The sequence below is a fragment of the Lotus japonicus genome, chromosome 3, assembly GCF_012489685.1.
Source record: "Lotus japonicus ecotype B-129 chromosome 3, LjGifu_v1.2".
Classification (NCBI taxonomy): Eukaryota; Viridiplantae; Streptophyta; class Magnoliopsida; order Fabales; family Fabaceae; genus Lotus; species Lotus japonicus.
In genome coordinates this window covers 36,412,552-36,433,271 of record NC_080043.1, presented here as the reverse complement: position 1 = coordinate 36,433,271, position 20,720 = coordinate 36,412,552, and the positions used below count along the sequence as shown (strand labels likewise).

Sequence of the window (20,720 nt, the reverse complement as noted above, 5' to 3'; positions counted from 1 at the left end):
GCATTGCATGTGTTTAATTTAGTTAAATATCTGTTATTTATGTCTACATTCAACTTCAAGAATAATTGTCGATTAGTTTGAGAATATTTCTCCATGTCTGATTTTCAGTGTGTATATTTTTGGTTTGAAGAAGGACATTTAAAATTAGGGGGTCAAGATATGCTTCAGACGATGCAATATTCTCTCATAAAAAAGGAAAACGTGCCAAAGAATCTCTTCGGTCTATAATTTCTTCTCCTTTATGCTGCATTTCTTTTACATATGAAAGATAAATTGCACTTTTCAGGGATTGATCCCTGAGTTTTTCTCTCAACCCATATGTCTCCAACTCTTACCACTTGAGTTATCTTTCAGATACATGCTGTACTGTATGGTCGATCTGGTGTGCCTAACAGGGTAATATTTAATGGAGGTGGGCTGGATAAAGCTCAAGTTTTGGAACAGATTCAAGTGAGATCTTGTCTGTGGTTAAAGGCACGGCTGGACAATTTTTCTTACTCCCGGTATGAGTGGAATTTAAACCCACGTGTGTGCATCATGTCCTTGTAGCAAACAGGGGCGTGAATGGAGGATTTGTGGATTGTGCTAATACAAAGGTCTTGGCAGAATGTAGTTGCTACTGTTTCATATTTGAAGTGGGCTGATGCTGGATAAGCTGTTAGCTGAGTTGAGATGGAGTATTTTGATGTCTTGGGTGGATTGTCTCATAATTTCTAGGATAAGGGTTGGAGAGGTGGATCTCTTGTGGCTTCATTATTGACTTTAAAAACTTTGTACTCTTTTTCCTTTACTAGGTTTTCCCAAGGGAGTTTTTCCTAGTAAGGTTTTAATGAGACATTGTTTTAAAGTCTTGCTCACAAGAGATTGTTTGTGCATTGCTAGAGGGGCAATTTTTGTAATTTTCTTTAACTTTCTTGCTTTTATCTCTCTATTTTTTGTTTTGGGTTGAAGTAAACCTTATACTTCATTTCAATATAATTTTTTTCTTATAAAAAAAAAACGTGCTGCCCTTTCTCTGTCAAAACACTAGCTAAGACCAATATTTAGACACAAATGAACTCAATATAATATTTCATAAAATATTATTCACTATGTACATAAGGGTGCGAATATTGTTTTGAAAAAAATATGCGAATATGAGTTGGACTTGTCTGGTAAGCATACCCCGCCAACATATTTTGATTGCTTGGGCGGGGGCTGCACCATTTGATTTAGATGTCGGAGAGTATGTCGGGTCGGATTAGCATGTCTGGTTGTGTTTTATTCTTAGAATTTAAAAAAAAATATTATATGACCTCATACTCCAAATTCGTTTACTAGCTCATATTAATTTTTTTAGTTCACATACACTAAATATCTTAAATTAAACCTTTTGAATCGCTTGTTAACTACACGCCCTGAATTGGGGATCGACAACATGAAGAGAGAGAAATTTAAAGAGAAGGAGGGGGAGTCAGAGGGGTGGAAAAAGGTGGAAAGCAAAAGAAGGCAAGGAAAGGGAAGTGTTACGTCATTCTTCTTCTCCTACTTCCCGGAGAACTATGGAGAAGAACAGATGTGGAATGTCTTTCGATGGTGAGGACATGTGCGTGATGTACTCATTCCTAGCAAGAAGAACAAAGTAGGGTACAAGTTTGGATTTGTTAGATTCTTGAATGTAAAAGATCCTAAAAAACTAGAGAGGAAACTACCAAGTGTTTATTGGGGACAAAAAGCTTTATGTTAACACCCTAAAGTTCAACAACGAGAGGGTTGATATGGGAATAACCCAAAAACAGACCAGAGCTAGGGTCCCTTTGAAGGGTTGTAGAAACGATCAAGCATCACATAAATCCTTTGCTCAGGTACTAATGCAGAGCCCTACTAACATGCAACAAAAGCTAGTGAAACAGGCCTACATACCAAAAATAAAGCACGACGCAAGTAGAAAGGCCCAACCTTGGGATTTTTAGAAGAATATGGAGGAAAAGGTAGATGGGTGGCTTGTGCAGAGCTTAGTGGGAAGACTGAACAAAAAGGCAATGACTTACATAATTCAAGAAACATTGATCCTAGAAGGCCTGAACACTATTAAGGCAAGGCATTTGGGAGATGACCTGATTTTACTATCAGAGGAGGACTTAGAAAATCCTCACGAGGTACTCAAAGGGATGAGAGAATGGTTGGGGTCCATCCTTGAATCCCTTGTGCAATGGTCACCTAACGCTACTAATGTTCTTGGACTCATGATAATTTGGGTGAAATGTTATGGTGTGCCTTTGCATTTTTGGAGGAAGGAATTCATGATTAAATTAGTTGCACCGGTTGCGAACCTAGTGGAATTAGATGAAAATAAAGAGAACTTCTCACGATTGGAGTATGTCAGATTAAAAATTAGAACCTCATCGCTTGAAACAATTTCGCACTTCAGGAGTATTAACATTAATGACATCCTCTATGGGGTGCGTCTTATGGAGGAGGTGAGCGGGCCTGATAACGCTTGTTGTTGTGACCTCAATTCAGGAACCCAATCGTAGAAGACCGCAAGTCAACCATGTTGTGGTGCAGGTAAGCCTAGTGCGGGCGCTTGCAGGAAGAATGTATGACAAGAAATTTACTCTCTCAGCTGTTCATTGTCTGATACAACTATAGGGAAATGTAATTGTATGTTCTTGCTAAAGAATATTGCCATGATCACTTCTGATTTTAACAATAACACTACCCTTTTCTCTTTGAATGCGAAAACAAAGATCCTTGAAAGCTTCAAATGTGTCTGATTTTTCCCTGATAAAATTCACCCAGGTAAAGCGTGAGTAATCATCAACACATACAAAAACATATCGTTTACCTCCTAGGCTTTCAACTTGCATGAGCCCCATGAGATCCATGTGAAGCAGCTTCAGAACCCTTAAGGTAGCTAGATGTTGAAGCTTCTGGTGGGACATCTTGACTTGCTTTCCTATTTGACATTCTCCACATATTTTGCCTTCCTGAATGTTTGTCTTTGGTATTCCTCGTATAGCTTCTTCATTGATGATTCTTTTCATGCTTTTGAGGTTTACATGCTCAAGCTTCTAGTGCCAGATTTTGACTTTATCTTCCTAGTTAATCAAACACCGAGCAGGATTAGAAACAAGTTGTGGAGACCACATATAGCAATTGTCTTTTGAGCGTACTCCTTTCATCACAATCTGCATGTCTTCATTGGTAACAACACATCAAAATTTGGTAAAAGTCACATTTAGATCTTGATCACATAGCTGCCCAATGCTGATCAAATTAGCCTTCAGCCCATCAACAAGTAAAACATTTTCAAGACTTGGTGAACCTGAATGAGGCAGCTTCCCTATGCCCTTTATTTTTCCTTTTGATCCATCTCCAAATGTCACATGATTACTAGCATGAGGTCTCACCTTTTCTAGATAGCTTTTAACTCCAGTCATGTGCTTTGAACATCCACTGTCAAAATATCAGTCTTCTCTGGCTGAAGCACGCAGGGATGTATGAGCAATAAGTGCAGTAGGTACAACTGTAGGTTTCCATTCACTCTTGGCTATAACCTTCCCCTTGGTTTCCTCAGTCTTAGATTGATCATTTACTTTAGGAAATCCATATAACTTGAAGAAATAATGCCTAATATGACCAAATCTACCACAGTGATGACACCTCCAGGTTGAGTTTTGATAGTTCCTGACTTGTGGATACTGATGTCGCACCCATTGTCGTGACTTCTGGTTAGACACCTGGTAGCCAGATTGTTTGCTCACAGCTTCATGTTCATTTGACATATTCTTGCTTCCTTTATTCAACGAGGCATAATTGAATCATATCCCAGTTTTATCCCCAGCACTCCTTCCAACAAAAAGAATCTCATCAAGAAAATCTGAGCTTGTGTTCATCATCCGAATGAACTTTGTCATGTTTTCCATCTTGGAAGTTAACACTCCAACTTCACCAGCTAGCTTATTTCTTTCAGTTTGGAGCTCAGACACAAGTCTCTTTTGCTGCTGACCATAGATGCAAGCCTCTTTCCATTTGATGTATTATAATTTGTACGCTTCATCCAACTCCACATCCGTGATCTCTTCATCACTAACACCATCATCCGATTCACATTTCCCTAAGAATGACATCACAATATTAGAAGTTTCATTCTCATTCTCACTTTCATAATCCTCATCTCACCATGTGGTGATCATTTCCTTCTTCTGCTTCTTCAGAAAAGTAGGACATTCAGACTTGATATGCCCAAAACCTTCACACTCATGACATTGTATCCCTATGCTTTTGACACCTCTATCTTCTTCCTTTCCATTACACTGAAATCCAGAGTTTTTGACATTGTCAGTCCGAGTGTCCGGGACATTGAATTTAGGTCGCCTATCTAGTCTTCTCAGACCTTTGTTGAATTTTCTAGCAAGAAGACCTATGGCTTCTGAAATAGTTTCACCATTTTCACCTTCATCCTGATCATCTTCTTCTTCAGCGTTGGAAACAAAGGCAATGCTCTTGTTCTTCTTTTCAGGTCTGTCATTCAAGGTCATCTCATAAGTCATAAGTGATCCAATGAGTTCATCAACTTTGACACTGCTTATATCTTGAGCCTCTTGAATTGCTATGACTTTCATGTCAAACTTCTTGGGAAGAGACTTGAGAATCTTTCTTACAAGCTTTTCTTCTGACATTTGCTCACCCAATGCAAACGAATTATTAGCTAAATCACGAACCCTCATATGAAACTCGGTAATGGTCTCATCCTCCTTCATCCTCAGATTTTCAAACTGAGTGGTTAAGATTTGGAGCCTTGACATACGTACTCTGGAGGTTCCCTCATGAGCAGTTTTGAGAATCTCTCAAGCATCTTTGGCCACAGTGCACGTGTTGATTAGTTTGAACATATTCTTGTCCACACAATGAAAGATTGCATTCAGGGCCTTAGAGTTTCCCAGAGCCTCATCATCTTCTTCTTTAGTCTAGTCAGCTTCTGGCTTCAACTCTGTAGTTGACGTTCCTTCTTTAGGTGCAAGAACTGGATGAGTCCATCCTTTGATAACAACCTTCCATGTCTTGTTATCAATGGATTTGAGATAAGCAACCATACGTGTCTTCCAGTAGTCGTAATTTGTGCCATCAAGAATTGGTGGCCTGTAAGCAAAACGAACATCCTTCGAACCATCCATCGAACCAGAATTTGTCCTCCCTAGAGCTCACCCATACAGAACAGGGTGCCTGCTCTGATGCCAATTGAAATTCTAGTTCACCTCAGACAGATGTGTTACACAATGTTCAGGACATTGTGCAAAACATGCACAAAATAAAACACAGCGTTAAAACTAAACACAAGTAACAACAACTGAAAAAGTAAATAACACAAGAGTTTTTAACCTAGTCCGGTGCAATGTCACCTACGTCTAGAAGGCTTCAGCCCGAGAAAGATAATTCACTATTATAGAGAATCAAGTACATCAAGGTCTTAGTTGAACAACCCCTATTCACAACCTTCCTACTAATTTCTACCCATGAATTATTACTTAGAACTCCCCCTAAGTATGAGATCTCTCTCACTTTCTCTCACAATCACTACCTCAGTGATTGAATCTCAAAGTACAAGAGGTTGTAGAGAAACACTCTCAACGAAACACAACAACTCAGTGCTTATTTTGATCAATGGAAGCACGTGAGCTGATTACAAAACACACACAATGAACTATCAAAGAAAACCCAGAAAACAACTAACACTTTATCAAATCTCTCTCGTGATCAGCTAGGGTTTCTTCAAAACCTTAAATAGATGCTCCACCGGTGAGGTCTTCAATGGGCTTGAGCATCAAGGAGTCCATGTAGCAAAGTGTCAGTGAATCTTCAAAAAGATGTTCTCCACAAATAAGACCAAATCAACATTTAAGTTGGTCTAAACTAATTAACCTTATTTCCCCAAATAGGTTAATTCCATAAACACAGAAGACACGTCCAACTAACGAAATGCAGCCCCGACGAATCTTCACAATTAAAATCAAAACGTGAACCACATAAAACAACTTCCAGCAACCTTACGAACAATGTCCTACCAGATGCCCCAGACATGAGGTTGCACAAAAGACACAGACAATGTTGTTTGTCACATCATTAAGCACACCACAAAACTTAGACAAAATGCAGCCAATACTCAAAGTATATTCATCAACACAAAATACTCAACAAAGACGTGGGGTGGAATCCAAGTGCAAGGGTAGGGGCCTTTGTGTTCAAGGAGAAACTCAAGATAGTTAAGGCAAAACTGAAGGAGTGGAATAAAACTGTCTTTGGGGACTTAAATACGAAGAGCAAATAACTTGTTGATCACATGGCAGAAAAGGACTTAAAGAATGAGGACGAGGGACTAAAGGATGAGGAAACTAGAAAACAGAAGCACTTACTGTCAGAATATTGGAGGTTGGCCAGACTTAAAGAATCACTCTTATGCTAAAAGTCCATATCTAATTGGGTCAAGGAAGGCGGTCTCAACACACAAAAGTTCACTCTGTTGTAAACTGGAAAAGAAGAACTAACAACTTGATAGGGCTGGAAGGTGAAGGAAGATGGGTGGATCAACCTATGGAGGTAAACAAGGAGGCCAAAAAATTCTTTCATAAGAGGTTTAAGGATGAAAGGTGGGACGCACCAGCTCTTGATGGAATCTCATTCCAAACTATTTCTACTTTAGATAATTAGATGCTTTGTGTATATTTTGGGAGACAGTAAATTGAGGAAGCATTATTGAAGGATTGTGACGGGGACAAAAGCCCAGGACCCAATGGATATAATTTCAAATTTAGAAAAACTTTATGTCATTTAATGGCTGAAGATATGCAGAGGGTTTTGGAGGAGTTTCATGCTAATGGAAGGTGGTGTAAGGCCCAAGTTTTAACGCTTTGGATAAGTGAATAAAATAAAAGAGTTTATTTGATTAAGATAAATTTGTGAAGGAAAAAGGTTCAGGAAAAGTCCAAGAATTTATCGAAAAAACGATAAGAGTTATAGCACGACTAACATACGCTTAATCCTAGGTCAAAGGTATTAGTGAATAGTTAATTTACGCTTTAGGACACGATGGAAACTAATTCCAAAAATCCTCAGAGAAATGTTAGAACTTCTCTTTTCCGTCCATAAATAATTATTTCGATGCGAAATCCTGGAAAGTACGAACGTCAAATTCCAATTCTCGGAAGTTTGCCGAAACGGAATCCCTGATAGTTCGAGAAACCTAAGATCGACAGACGATGAAGACTTTTTCTATTCGGAGCTGCAAATGAAGATTCCACCCGCGTTCTCCTATTTCTCTCGTCATTCCTAATCTTTCTTCAGAAGGAAGTTTTCTCATCCGACGATCACTGCAAAAAGTAGTTTTTCGGGATAAACCGACTTGAACCGACTCACACCGATTTGGTATCATTTGGTTTAATTCCAAGAATCCTGTTTTGAGTTCTGGAATTCTGTCGCCAGAACCTATCTTAGAATGCGCAGAGGAACGCGCAGGAAAAATCGGAATCGCAAAAAAATCATTTTTCCGCATTAACCAAAACCTATAAATAGCTCAAAAATTAGATTTTTTGCCAAAAACTACCCATTTCCCTCCCCAAACCCGCGAGCATCAAGAGAGAGAGAGAGATCCGGATCTTCGTCGTTTCTTGCCCGTTTGCTTCACCGATCGTCGCTAATCGAAGACCTCGAGGTAGGTAAACTATACTCTCCTTCGAATCGTCGTTTCTGTCCACTTCTCCTACGTCTTTCTGAGTTCAAAATTTTGAGGTTTTTGAAAAACTGTTCAAATACGCTGATTTCAGTGTCTAAACTTCTTCCCTGCATGCTCCTGAGCGTGTTCTGCGGATTAGATTTTGTCAAATGTCGACGAAATGCCGCCGGGATCAATTTCTACCTTAAATACCCATTTTTCGGCAAAGTCGCAACCTTTGGGCTGAAATCTATCGACCTGGCTTAGTGCTAGTAGGATTTGTCGTCATAAACGTCGTTGTGGACGTCCTCATCCAATTTGTTTTTCAAAAATCCAATTTTGAAATTTTGAGCTAAAAATAATGACCAAACTACCCCTATATCAGTTTTCGATCCGAAAATTTTTCCGAGCTTAGAACCGTCTTAGTTACGGCTTATGTTAACCTAGGAACCAAGTTTGATCGAAGAAAAATCGACCCTCCCAATTAAAGGAAGTGGCCGAGAGCTATATCAAGGGGGGGGGGGAAGAATCCGATTTTTCGAAAACTTGTCTTAACGCGTTAGATTGTCGTACCACGGAGGTTGTAGTGTACCGTGTGACCCTAGGACTCTTTGATTGCTGAGTTTCTGACTCTTGGTGTTGATTTCTGTGATTTTTGCTTAAGGTTCTTTTGAGGAGATTCCTGGAGAACAAGGAGAAGAGCGTGAAGGACACTTGGAGGAGGAAGCTGGAAGACCCACCGGTGAGGGCTACTCTCTGAATTAATAGATAATGCTTTAGGGGTCGACAAATTCGACTTGATTTATGTGTTATGCACTAAATTGCTAAATGTCTGAATTGTTCTCTGAGGCTTCGGCCGACCTTGCTGAGTATTTGATGCCATGATATTGTGTGCTAAATGATTCACATGCTACGTGCTACATGGTTAACTTAGGATGTGTTGGAATATGCTGTTTATGCTTTTGACTGAGCTGTTTTATTTATGCTATTCCACTTGTACCTGAGATTCTGAGGAGTGAGGATTACGGGCAGGTCATGCCAAATTTTTATGAGATTTTGAGAGAGTTTTAAAGGACGAACGGAGTTCGGACCTTGTTATGTTTTAATGGATCGAGACCTTCTCAGGGAATTATTTGAGATTATGGGATCTCTGAAAATTCTTAGGAAGTATTATAAGATTAAAATGAAAACTATTTTATCACGGAAAACTCATAAGACATTAATCAATTTCTAAATCCTTTGAACAATAATAATACCCTTAGATAAGAGCTTAGAGCCTGAATATTAGTTTGGGAAATATGAGAAGTGTCGTCGAGTCCACGTTTTGAGGAAATATACAAGTCTTCGAGTATGTTGAAACTCTTTTGCTCGATGAGCAGGTTATTATTTGGCTATCTAAAGTTTAACCCAAGTACAAATCGTAGTCTTTCACTCGATGAGCAGTTTAATGTTTGGCTATCTAAAGTTTAGCCGGAGACTATAAGTTTCCAAGTACTTCGGTACCTTTTCGCTCGATGAGCAGTTTATTGATTGGCTATCTAAAGTTTAGCCGGGAACCATGAGTTCCAAAGTATCTTCTTCTTCTTTTGATTAATTCATTTTGTCGCAGAATCGACATTTGCCTTAGGGTATTTTTTTTAGAGACTTTAAGTTATTTAGAACACGTGGCGACGTGTCGGGTGAGGTCGGAGACGTTGTTTGGCTAATCACTTGCATTCATGCACTCATTTTGAGGTTAATACACGGCGTGATACCGGACCTCGGTGGATTCCAAAATGGTCATAAGACCCGGATTTCCATATTTAGGACACTACGGTGGTCCTCAGTAGCAGACGGAATGGCAGACCTACGGGTTCACTGCTGATCTGACTACTTTTGTGTGGTGTAAGAGACACGCGAGCAGGAAGGTACCCACCGTGGCTGGTGTTAGGGCCGCCTCGTTGATGTCCATCCTTCTTCCGGAATGCATTTTGTTACCCAGCATTGCATTTCATGCAACATACATGCTGACTTAGTTGCTGAGTGTGATTGGTACCTGTTTATCATATTTGAGGCATGCTATTTGTTATTATGATTTCTTATATTCATTATGATACTTGCAACCCTAGGAAGTCATCCCTAAAATTATAAGCCTGAGAGGCAAATATTTATTATCCTATATTATATCTGGTTTTATTATTTATATAATTCTTTGGAGTTGACCCTCGCGTCTGCTGTGTGTGTTTGGGCGGACTACGCCATTTGTCAGATGAGTATGGCGGATTGGTTTACGATGGTCAGCCCCTCGGGGGGGACCAGGTACGAGATGCTTGATCAGGACGACCCAGGTGCATGGGTGGTCGACCCCATAGGCCACCGTGCGACCTACACCGGTCGGATCATGGAGGATCGTGTTGACCGATTCGGACGCTTGACGGAGGGGGTGATGAGGAGACACATAGTGAGCTTCAACCTGCCGCCTGGTGTGCATTGTGGACCCGGCCTGGGAGGACCACCACCACCACCATCATCTTCGGATGATGAGGACCCCTCTGAGGAGGTGCCAGTGGGTGGGTTCTCGACGGAGTCTAGTCCGTCTGTAGCTGCTGTCATCGAGGATCTTGTTCCGGGCCCCGAGCCCAATAGGCCAGTGCAGGAGCGCATCAGGGTGGACAGAGAGGGTAGTGTTGTGTATGTCGACCTAGTCGTCCTGGATGCAGATTCGGACGACGACCGCGCTAGCATGTAGGATCGAGTGTTAGTGTGGGCTCCTCGAGTGGGGATTAGTGTAGGAGTAGTGTCGATGCTCTGACCGTCATGCTTTCAGTTTTGGGACAGGGTAGTTTTCCTTCCGGTAGCTTTTTGTGTGGTTTTCTTATGAAGATCACAGAGAGCTGGTTGGACTTAGGGGTCTTTTCTCAGGCCACTGGGTCAATTCGTTCTCAATTTTGAGGTTTAGTGTTGCGGACACAGGTTACCTTGGTTTGTACATATTGCCTTCGGGCGTTACTTTCTTCCGTCACCCGTCGCTTGAGGTTACTCGCGATGTGGCTGGTACTAGTGTGGGCATGTATATATTTATGTAGATGTATATTAGTTTTCTTTTACCTTTTGTCGAGAAGTTTATTTTCTTTCAGTCTTTCATTTTATTATCAAAAAAAAAAAATTATAATTCACGTTTTTCCGCCTAAGTTATTTCTTTGGTTACTAAAGTGACGCCACCGAAATCGGGGTGTTACAGGTGGCCAAGAGGAAGCAACTCCTCCTTTATTGTATTTATACAAAAAACAGACTATCCACATGGATTACATGAATTCATACCCATTTCATTGATTGGACGTATGTACAAAAATTGTCACTAAACTCCTGGCCAATCGCATTAAACGAGTTCCGCCTAAGATTATTGATGAGACTTAATAAGTTTTCCTGCGGAAAAGAAGTATGTGGGATGGGGTTTTGATTGCAAATGAACTAGTTCACGACGCAAAAAGAAAAAGAAACAAGCAATGGTCTTCAAAGTCGACTACAAGAAGGCCTACGATTTCGTGAAATGGGGTTTCCTTTCCTATATGTTGAGGTGTATGGGCTTTAATTAAAAAATGGAATGGTTGGGTGAAGGGATGTCTTGAATCAGCCAGGATCTTAGTTCTTATCAATGGTAGCCCAAGTGATGAATTTGTAATGGAGAAAGGTCTTCGCCAAGGAGACCCAATCGCACATTTCCTCTTCCTCATTATCGTAGAAGGCCTTAATGGACAAAGGAGACGGGCTACACAATTGAATAAATTCATGGGGTTCAGGTTGGGTAGAGAGAATCAGGTTGAGATTTTCCTACTGCAGTTCGCGGATGATACAATGCTTTTCGGGGATGCTACAATGCATAACGCCTTAACACTTAAGTGCGTGCATAGAAGCTTCCAGCTAATATCAGGCTTGAAAATCAACTTCCAGAAAAAGCAAACTTGCGGGAATTTCTATTGATTCAATTGACATTCTCAGATTAGCAGGATTATTAAATTGTAAAACAATGTCACTTCCCTTCATCTATCTAGGACTGTCTGTGGGGTGAAAACCACATAGGTTGTCTTTCTGGTAACCAGTGGTCTTGAAGCTTAAAAGAAGGCTATCAAGATGGAGACAAAAATGTATATCCTTTGGTGGGTTCCTTGATTGCTAGTGTTCTATCATCAACCCCAATATTCTATCTTTCATGCTTCAAGATGCTAGAAAGGGTGATCAGTACTTATCAGAAAATTATGAGATCTTTTCTCTTGGGTGGTTGTGAGGGACATGATAAAATTTGCAAACCAAAGGAGTTTGGAGGCCTCTATTTGAGGGACTGGAACCTGTTCAATAGGGCTTTACTAGAGAAATGGTGATGGCGTATCTCACATGAAAAAGACAGCCTCTGGTACAGAGTTTTGAATGCTAAATATATACTGCCACAAGGGACAAATCAGGTGGAACTAGGAAGGTCGATGTCGTGCTGGTGGAAAGATATTTTAAAGTCATGCTTTATGAATACTGATAACTATTGGTTTAATTCTTATCTGGAAAAAGAAATTGGGGAAGGGAACGAAGTGAACTTATGGCAAGACACATGGCTCGGGTATGAGAAGTTGGCATTAAAGCCTATCAGATTATATGGCATATCAAACCAATAAATAAACTCCATGAAGGAAATGGGTTGTTGGGAACATGATGAATGGTAATGGAACCTGACGTGGCAAAGATCTTTGCTTGAGAGAGAGGATGAATGAGTAGGGGAGTTGAAGATGGAACTGAATAACGTTATTCTTAAGCGTGGGGCTGCGGATAAATGGATGTGGAAAGGAGACGAAAAAGGAGTATATATGGTGAAATCAACTTACCTTTGTCTGTTGGAACTCGGGGACGGAGATTCAAGATTTGTCTTTAAAAATATATGGCATATAACAACCTCATCTAACTCCCTATCATTTGCGTGGAGGGTATTCTGGAAAAGGAGCCAAACAAAGGACAATATCATGAAGAGAATGTTAAGTTCAAACGCCTTCTTCATCTATCTAGTTTTGAATGATAACAATTTTCAAGAGTTCTCCAAAAGTCTATTAATGATATCCTTGTTGTTTACTTTTTAAGAGCTACATAAATGTGATTTACTTGTTATGTCTTGGAACTTCATATGAATTGAACTTCAGGATAAACAAGCACAATCAAAGAACTAAGAACTTATGATCTACTTGTTTAGTCTGGAATTCCATATGCGTTGGAACTCGGGGAAAACAATGACAGTCTAAGTAATTAGTCACTTGCTCTAATCAGACAGTCGGATTACAAAGAAGAAAGTTATATCTGCAAAGACCATCTACATGAGGAAAAGACGAAGCTCGACAAAGTACATTCTATTGTCAGACTCAAATATAACAAGGAAGATCAAGAAGAAAGTTGAAGATCGTCTCGTGAGAAGAAACTACTACAATAAGAGAGTTGATTAAAAGAAGAGTTTCCAGCAGAAGATCAGAAGAGAGAGAGAGAGAGAGAGAGAGAGAGAGAGAGAGAGAGAGAGAGGTGTTGTATAGAAGAAGGACACTAAGATAGAAGTGAAAAGTGGTGTACGTATGTTCCGTGCTAGAACATAGAGAGGGAAGGTAGTACCCAAAGTATGAGGAAGGTGATGAGAATGCTTAGAGAGAGAAGCTCTAACCACTTAGAGAGAGAGAATGTAGCTGAATTTCAATGCTCTTATTATTCAAATGAGCTAAGAGTCCTTTACAATTGGTATTTCCCTCCTATTTATAGAGGTGAAGTTGGGCTTCGGCGCCTCCTTCCTATTCAGATGGGCCAGTTGGGCCTTGGGAAGGGAGGCCCAAGGTCATGGTGAGTCCCCCGCCCAAGGTCAAGTCTCCTGGGCGAGGGACCCAGGGGTCTCGCCCAATCCACAAGTCCACAAGACACCGAGCTCGAAGCATGAGAGCTAAGTGTGTCTTTAAGCAAGAAACAAGGCGAAATCCCTAAGAATACTGACTAAGACCTAAAAAACCTTAAAAATCTAGAAGTGAGAAACAATGGCCAACATGGTCTGATAAATAAAGCCTTCACAATCAACACTTTGGATCTCCAGCCGTGCCCTCCTCTTCCAGGCGATCCAAGTCCACAACCAGGCTTGTGGCGAAGGCTTCTAGTCCGCCCGCCTTAACATAGTTATGCACGTTCCTTGAATCGTGATACTCTGTCGCGTGTTATGTCCATCCCACGTGTCGAGCCTTGAAGTGACGCCAGGGTCAGTGAATCCACAAAATCTCAATTGCTACCTTTGACATGTCCCTTCCAATCACATCCCAACTTTGACAATTTGAATTTTAACCAATCGGCAGCAACCGTTGCATCTTTTCCTTTAATGCATCTTTCTCACTCCCCAGAATTTCGCAACCGCAATCATGTCTTTTCCTGACGTCATGGGGCAAAACCTCTCTTTTTCCTCCACATCCCTTGGTAACCGTCTACAACTTCTTCCTACACGTTTTCCTCCACACGTCGCTCGGTAACCGTCCACAACTTCTTCCTACACGTTTTCCTCAACACGTCGCTCCCTGCTTATAACAGCATTGTCTTACTCATTCCTTTCGTTCCTTTGCGATTACGAATCTTTGCTCCTTTACTCTCGCGCGAACTTGTCCAGTGTCAGAATTGCCTTTGTTCCTTGCAATCCCTCTGCAATGACTCCAAAGCGTCAGACCAAAAATCCCAAACGTAATGTCGTCGGGGCCACCCCTCTATGGTGTGTTCCTCCCGTTCCCCCGCCCCCTCCGGAGGCGTTCCTCTTGAAGAAAAAGACGTCATTGCCTTCCGAACGAGGACTTGGGAATCTTTGAGTGCTCCCGCCGTGAGGGCCTTGCCCGTCGGGACAATACCTAACCAATGGTCAAGTTTGGAAAAGAAATCATCCATTTGGGAGATTTCCTCAGAATCCGACGGATTTTGTCATGAGAAACCTCTTGACGAACTTTTTTGTGTTCGTGCCTGCTTACCCCTTGAACGCCCTTGGCTCCGTCCCAAAAACGGCTCTGTGGGTGATCCTCACTTCTTTTATGTGTATGGGTATATATTCACAAGTTTGAAGATTAAATTTCCTTTTTCTCCTTTTATCTGCTCCGTTCTTCACAATATCAATGTGGCTCCTAGTCAACTTCATCCCAACAGTTGGGCCTTCCTCCGGTGTTTCGAAATTCTCTACGACGCGATTCACCAGGAACCTTAACCTTCGACCTTCTTTTATTTCTATCGCGTATCTGTCCAGCCCTCCCCGCAACGCAGCTGGGTTTCCCTGGAAGCCAGGCCCGATCGTCAACGCTTCAACCCCATCTGGCCTAGTATCTCCATCGATTTCGCCCGGAAATTCTTCAGGGTTGTGGTGTCCCACGAATACCATGAGGTTTTTACACACAGAGATGGCACCGCTTGATTTCCTTTCTACTGGACTCAGGGCGCGCGCCAAATAGTTAATCCGTCTGAGGACTCCCTCACTCCTGAACACAAAGCTGTCATCGACTTTCTGGCTCGTCTTGCCGTTTCAGACTGCTCTCGAGTGATTGGTAAATCTTCCTCTTTTACCCCTCTCGCTCTTTCTATTTTCGGCCGGCTTACCCTTTTTTTTATATTTTTAGGACAAGCTCACCGCGCCGAAGGGGAGCTTTTGGCGGCCTTTAAGAAGAAGAATAACGTCTCATTTCCCCCTCGAACAAATTTGAAAGGCGACAAGGCATCTCTGTTGAGAATCCAGGCGGGCGGGAAACGGCCCCTTGGCGAGGAGGATCCTCGCCCCTCCCCAAAAAGATTGAACTCCGGCGAGCCTTCAGGGACCATTCCAGCCCAACATGGTCTTGTCGACGGCTCACTTTCCCGTCCAACAGTTATCTCATCGCCGCTTGGTCCAAACCTGACGTCTTCCGCCAACGCCCCTCCTCCACCTGTTCATACTTCCACTCTCTCCTCAGGGCCTGTGAGTCGGGGATTCCCGTGTTCTCTAACTTTGACATCAGCCCAAATTGCGCGAATGGATGAAGTTTCTTAAGCAGCGTGGTTTGGATAATGTCTCTGAAGGGGATGTGGCGGGAGTGCTCCACGCGTTCCACTGCTATAGGCGCTCCGCCCAGGATGCTGACGAATTACGATCCGAAGTGGCGCGCCTCCGCGCTCTCAATTCTCAACTTGCTGAGGATCGCGAAGTGCTCGCCGCTCAACTGATCGCCAAGGAAGAATCCTTTTCCAAAGAACTAGCCGAGCAGTCCGCTCGTGCTGAAGTTAGCTTAGAGTTCCGCGACAGGAGGATTTCTGAATTGGAGAAAACTCTTGCAGAGCTGCGGCAGGAGGCGCAGCTAGAATCAAGCGCGAAAGCAGACTAAATAGCTTTGATGGAGGCCGACCTTGACAACCTTCGATCTGACCTGGCGAAGAAAGACGACCTTCTATCCACCGCGAAGACTCAAGTTCATCTTGAGGCGAAGGCCTTAGAAGAAAGATTGAGGTCAGAGGCCGCCGTTGCTGCTGTTTCCGAACGTGGCCGAGGCTTTTTCCTCACCAAAGCCCAAGTCGAACATCTCCATCCTCTGATTGACCTCAGCCAGATGGGAGCATTCAAGAAGGTGACTCCCAGAGGATTAGTCGGGCTCGACGATCCTCCAGGCTTCGTTGCCGAGCGCTTCCTGACAAAAGAACACGTAGAGTCATCTCCACATGTTAGGAGTCCTTAGATTATCTTTGTCTTCTTTGTACCAAGGGTCTCCCCTTTTCAATTGTACGCCTCCCGCCAGGGAATGAACCATGCGGAACGTTTCTCTTGGGGAATTTCCAAACGTCTGCCCAAGTGCCTCTTTTCCACGTTCCAACGATTTATCGTTGACCAACGGCCACGAACGTTCAAGCCTTTATTGCAAGTCGCTCTTTTTCTAAGAAAAACTCCTCGAGAAACTGCTCCAGCAATAACTCCCGGAGACTGAACTGGGCTTATAAATAAGAACCAAGACGCAACAATCTTTACATTTCGTCTACTTTCCAAAACATCAAGGAAATGGCTTCCTATATTGCTTGTCTGGAAGAGCTCAGGAAGAAAGCCTTTGACGAAGACCTCTTCATCAACGTCAGGCATCCGGAAGATCCCAACGTCTACGACCTGACCAACAAACTGTTGGGAATGGATCAAAGTCCTGAGATGGACGCTATCCTCCGATATTTTCTCTGCTTCGTGGAGGAAATTCAAGAGCTCTGCCGGCGGGAGCTGGATCTGCTAGAGGAGAAAGAAACGGTGATAACAGCTCTGGAGACGGTGGAAGAAGGTCCTGAGAAGCAGGAGCTGAGCCAGAAACTCTGCAACTTAGAGTACAGGCAATACCGGTTGGAGCTTGAGAGGACAGAGCACCACAAAGAATGTAGGAAAATGAGGAGAGACCCCCCCCCCCTTTTAAATGTATTAAGTCAAGTATTTGAATTAAAGTTTTGTTTCCAGAATTGTTCTGACGTGCACTATTATGAACATACGAGCAAACAAATAATCGAGTTAGTAAATCGCCCCAATATAAACAGATAAATGAAGGAATAAATGAATAATTAAATGAGCGAAGGATAGTTAACCGGGCGAGGCGGGCGGCCCGCTACTTATCTTCGCCTTTTGTTCATCGCCGTTTAGCATGTGTTTTCAATGCTAGCCTCCCAGTTTTGCGTGAGTAATTTTTCGAGAATGTGCTACGTGTAACTAGGACTTTCGCTCGGTATTTTACCGAGGCTTTTGTTCGCACCAATATTTCCCGTAAGAGCAGGTGCGGCCCCTCCAGCCTTATTAGGTGGGGACTTACAGTTGCTTGGGGCCCAATGGCCATATGAGTTTACCCGAGACTTTTGGCTTAGTTAAAAATGCTTCCCGCAATTCGGGAATACTCGACTCGCCCATATCTCGGGGAGGTTCTTTGGATAAAGAGCTTATTCGCGGACACCGCCAACAGGTGGCGGCGGTAAGCTCATCCGCACACGTCGCCTGCAGGGGCTACGGTCAGCGCCGGACTTTCCGGAGCGAATCCCAGACATCAAGGTCGTGTTGGGATCGCCACCTTCAGGAAATTTTTCCCACCAAGCTGCCGTCTCATTTCGATAGTTAGGAGTATTGCTAAGAATATCCTTTTGTATTTCATTTGTTTAAATTTTACATCAAGGGATGCCTCGTTAAAAAACTCCCGTGTCGGAGAAAAAGAGTGCATCTTTATTTTGGTCCATGCTTTTTGGTCTCCTTTTCAATCACAGTATTACTCCCAGCATCCTGTCTTCCTCGCCCTCTTTGCCTTCTCTGCCGAGGCGAGGGATCTGTCCTTGCCCTTCCTCGCAATTGGCAGGCCGAGCTGACTTCGTTGGTCTTCTGTCCCCATCTCTTTGTTGCTCGGCCTCCCTCTTGTTACCCCTTCCTTGTGCTCTTTCCCTTCCTTCATTCCTGGTATGGCGATGAGTTTCTCCCTTTCCTGCCTTCCGAGTGGGCCAAGCAAATGCAGGCGGCTCCCCACAAATAGTTCCTCTTTTCCCCCAATTGAAGAGGTCAATGTTCTCTTCTACGAGTTCACTCAAGCGTTGTTCTTGGTCATTAGTGAGTCTGGGCTCGATTGCAAGTATTCCTCTACTGGTAGTGTTCATGTCCTAGTCCTCGTCATACCACTCATTATTTTTTTGAGCGTAGAGCTTACCTTCTCTTATTCTACGGGATTCTTCGCCCTGATTCCTCCCCTTCCTTTCATCGTCGTTGCTCTGGCTTTGTGCTCCCAAACGCTCTTGTTCGCCTTCCCCACCTTCAGACGTCCGAATCTCGTGGCACCTGTGCCCGTCGCCAGCTCCTTTTCTGCCATACAGGTTGAGGCAATGGCTATGACACTTCCTTGCCTCCTTTTGGTCTATTGCCAGTTTTCCTATCCTCCCGCAAAGTAGGGGATATTTTACTGCAAGGTGGGTCGTAGATATCAATGCATGGAGGCGATTTAAGGTACCTCGCCCTATGATGACGTTATTAGCTGCCGCGACTTGTAGGACCAGATATTTTATCCTCGCCCACTCCGAAAACTGTATCCAACTCTACGTAGCCACGTACCTGAACTTGTTTCCCGGAGAAACCTACCAAACTTCCCGCGTATGGCTTTAAATCCTTGTCTGTCAACCCCATCTGTCTGAATGCGTCCTCATAGATTATATCCGCCGAGCTGCCCTGGTCTAAAAGCACCCTCTGTACATTGAAACCTTTTATTCTTACCATTACCACTACCGGATCGTCCGTATGGGCCTTGATTCCCTCGAAATCTGCGGTCGATATCACTATGTCTGGATGTGGGCACCCAAATGGTTCTGGATACACCTGTACCGATGCTGTCGCCCCCACTGTCTCCCGGCCCGCCGCCGATACGTCGTTGCGAACTTCGAAACCTCCAGCGATCGTGTTCGTTGCTTCAACCGTTCCTTTGCCCTCGCCGCTGTCAACTTCTTCAAATTTCTTTCCCTTCGCCGCTTGCGAACGTCTCGCCCCGATCAACCGCCTGATTTGACCCTTCAGCATGAAACAGTCGGTGGTGTTATGGCCCTCTAAGTTGTGGTACTCACACCACCTCAACGGACTCTCCACCTCGCTTCTGGGGTCCTTTGTGCGCTCGCCGACTCTGTTCATGTCCTCAATTTTTGCCTCGAGAAGTAACTTTGCTAGCTCCTTGTTTGAGCATCCCTGCGACCTCGTTCGCTGGCCTACCCTCGCTTCTCGGCGCGAGCACCAGTGTGTCCTATCCCCCATTCTCGGGCGGAGTAAGAGTAATTTCCCTTTATTCTTCTTTATGAATCGGCCAGCTTGTCCAAACCTGTGCTTGCGACTCGTTTCCTTGTCCTGTACCTTTTCCCTTGCCAGAGTTACCTTTGCTGCTCGCTCGCCTTTCCTCTTGTGTGCTTCAATATACTCTTTTAAGATATAGTACAGCGCTCGGGCGCGGACTTCCATCATTGAGCATGTCAGCTCCCTACTCAGCTCGCAATAAAATTCTCCCCGGGCCAAACCGCCTTTGAAAGCACACACGCACGCGCGTGGCTGCAATTCCTCGAACCTCGCGGATATGGCACTGTATCGTTTCACATATTGTTTCAAGGTTTCACGTTCCACCTGCCGAGTATCAAACAGATCCTCGACCGTCCTTGCAGAGAAGTGGTCAAGGAATTTTGATGAGAAATCACTGAACTTAGCTATGGATCCTGGAGGCAGATTCGTGAACCATTTCTTTGCCACGCCTCGAAACGTTGATGGAAGCATCCTGCATTTCACAGCGTCGGAAACCGCGTACTTCACCATCTTCGCCTCAAAACGAGACAGATGATTCTTTGGACTGGTTTGTCCGTCGTACGCCTCCAACACGAGGCTCGTCATGCCGTCCGGTACTGTCACCTCTCGTACTGCCGCCGAGAAAGGCTTGGTTCGCAGCCTCAGCTTCCTCCTCCTCTTGATTCCACTACCGGAGGTGATAGTAACTCAACTGCTCCTGTAAACACTCATTTTGCATCTTCAAGTCGCCACTTAACACTCGACGTGCTTCTGCACAACGATGTCTATCCAACTTCGCTCTGGTTCCTTGCCTCGTCGTCGGTGAGATGGCTCCATCCGGCTCTGTCGACGAACCGAGAATTCAACCACTTGCCTCTGAATCGCACCAGTTTTCACGGAAACTTGAACTTCTCGAAATCAAATTGCGAATTGCGCGGGAATCAAATCGCGATCCATCAAGAAAAACTGGAGAGAAATCGCACAGAAAAACGAGCTTCACTCCATCGAATCAGGATCCACGTAGTCCGGGAATCGAAATCTACCGATCCCCACAGACGGCGCCAAATGTTCCGTGCTAGAACATAGAGAGGGAAGGTAGTACCCAAAGTATGAGGAAGGTGATGAGAATGCTTAGAGAGAGAAGCTCTAACCACTTAGAGAGAGAGAGAATGTAGCTGAATTTCAATGCTCTTATTATTCAAATGAGCTAAGAGTTCTTTACAATTGGTATTTCCCTCCTATTTATAG

The 20,720-nt window shown here is 43.5% G+C and overlaps 1 protein-coding gene across 1 annotated transcript; it reads right to left on the bottom strand.

Annotated features, from left to right (window-relative positions):
• Positions 1-18,689: 18,689 nt before the first annotated feature.
• On the bottom strand, positions 18,690-20,078 carry LOC130744064 (uncharacterized). Its single transcript, XM_057596257.1, has one exon. It carries the CDS (start codon positions 20,076-20,078, stop codon positions 18,690-18,692), a length of 1,389 nt encoding a protein of 462 aa, XP_057452240.1.
• Positions 20,079-20,720: the final 642 nt, after the last annotated feature.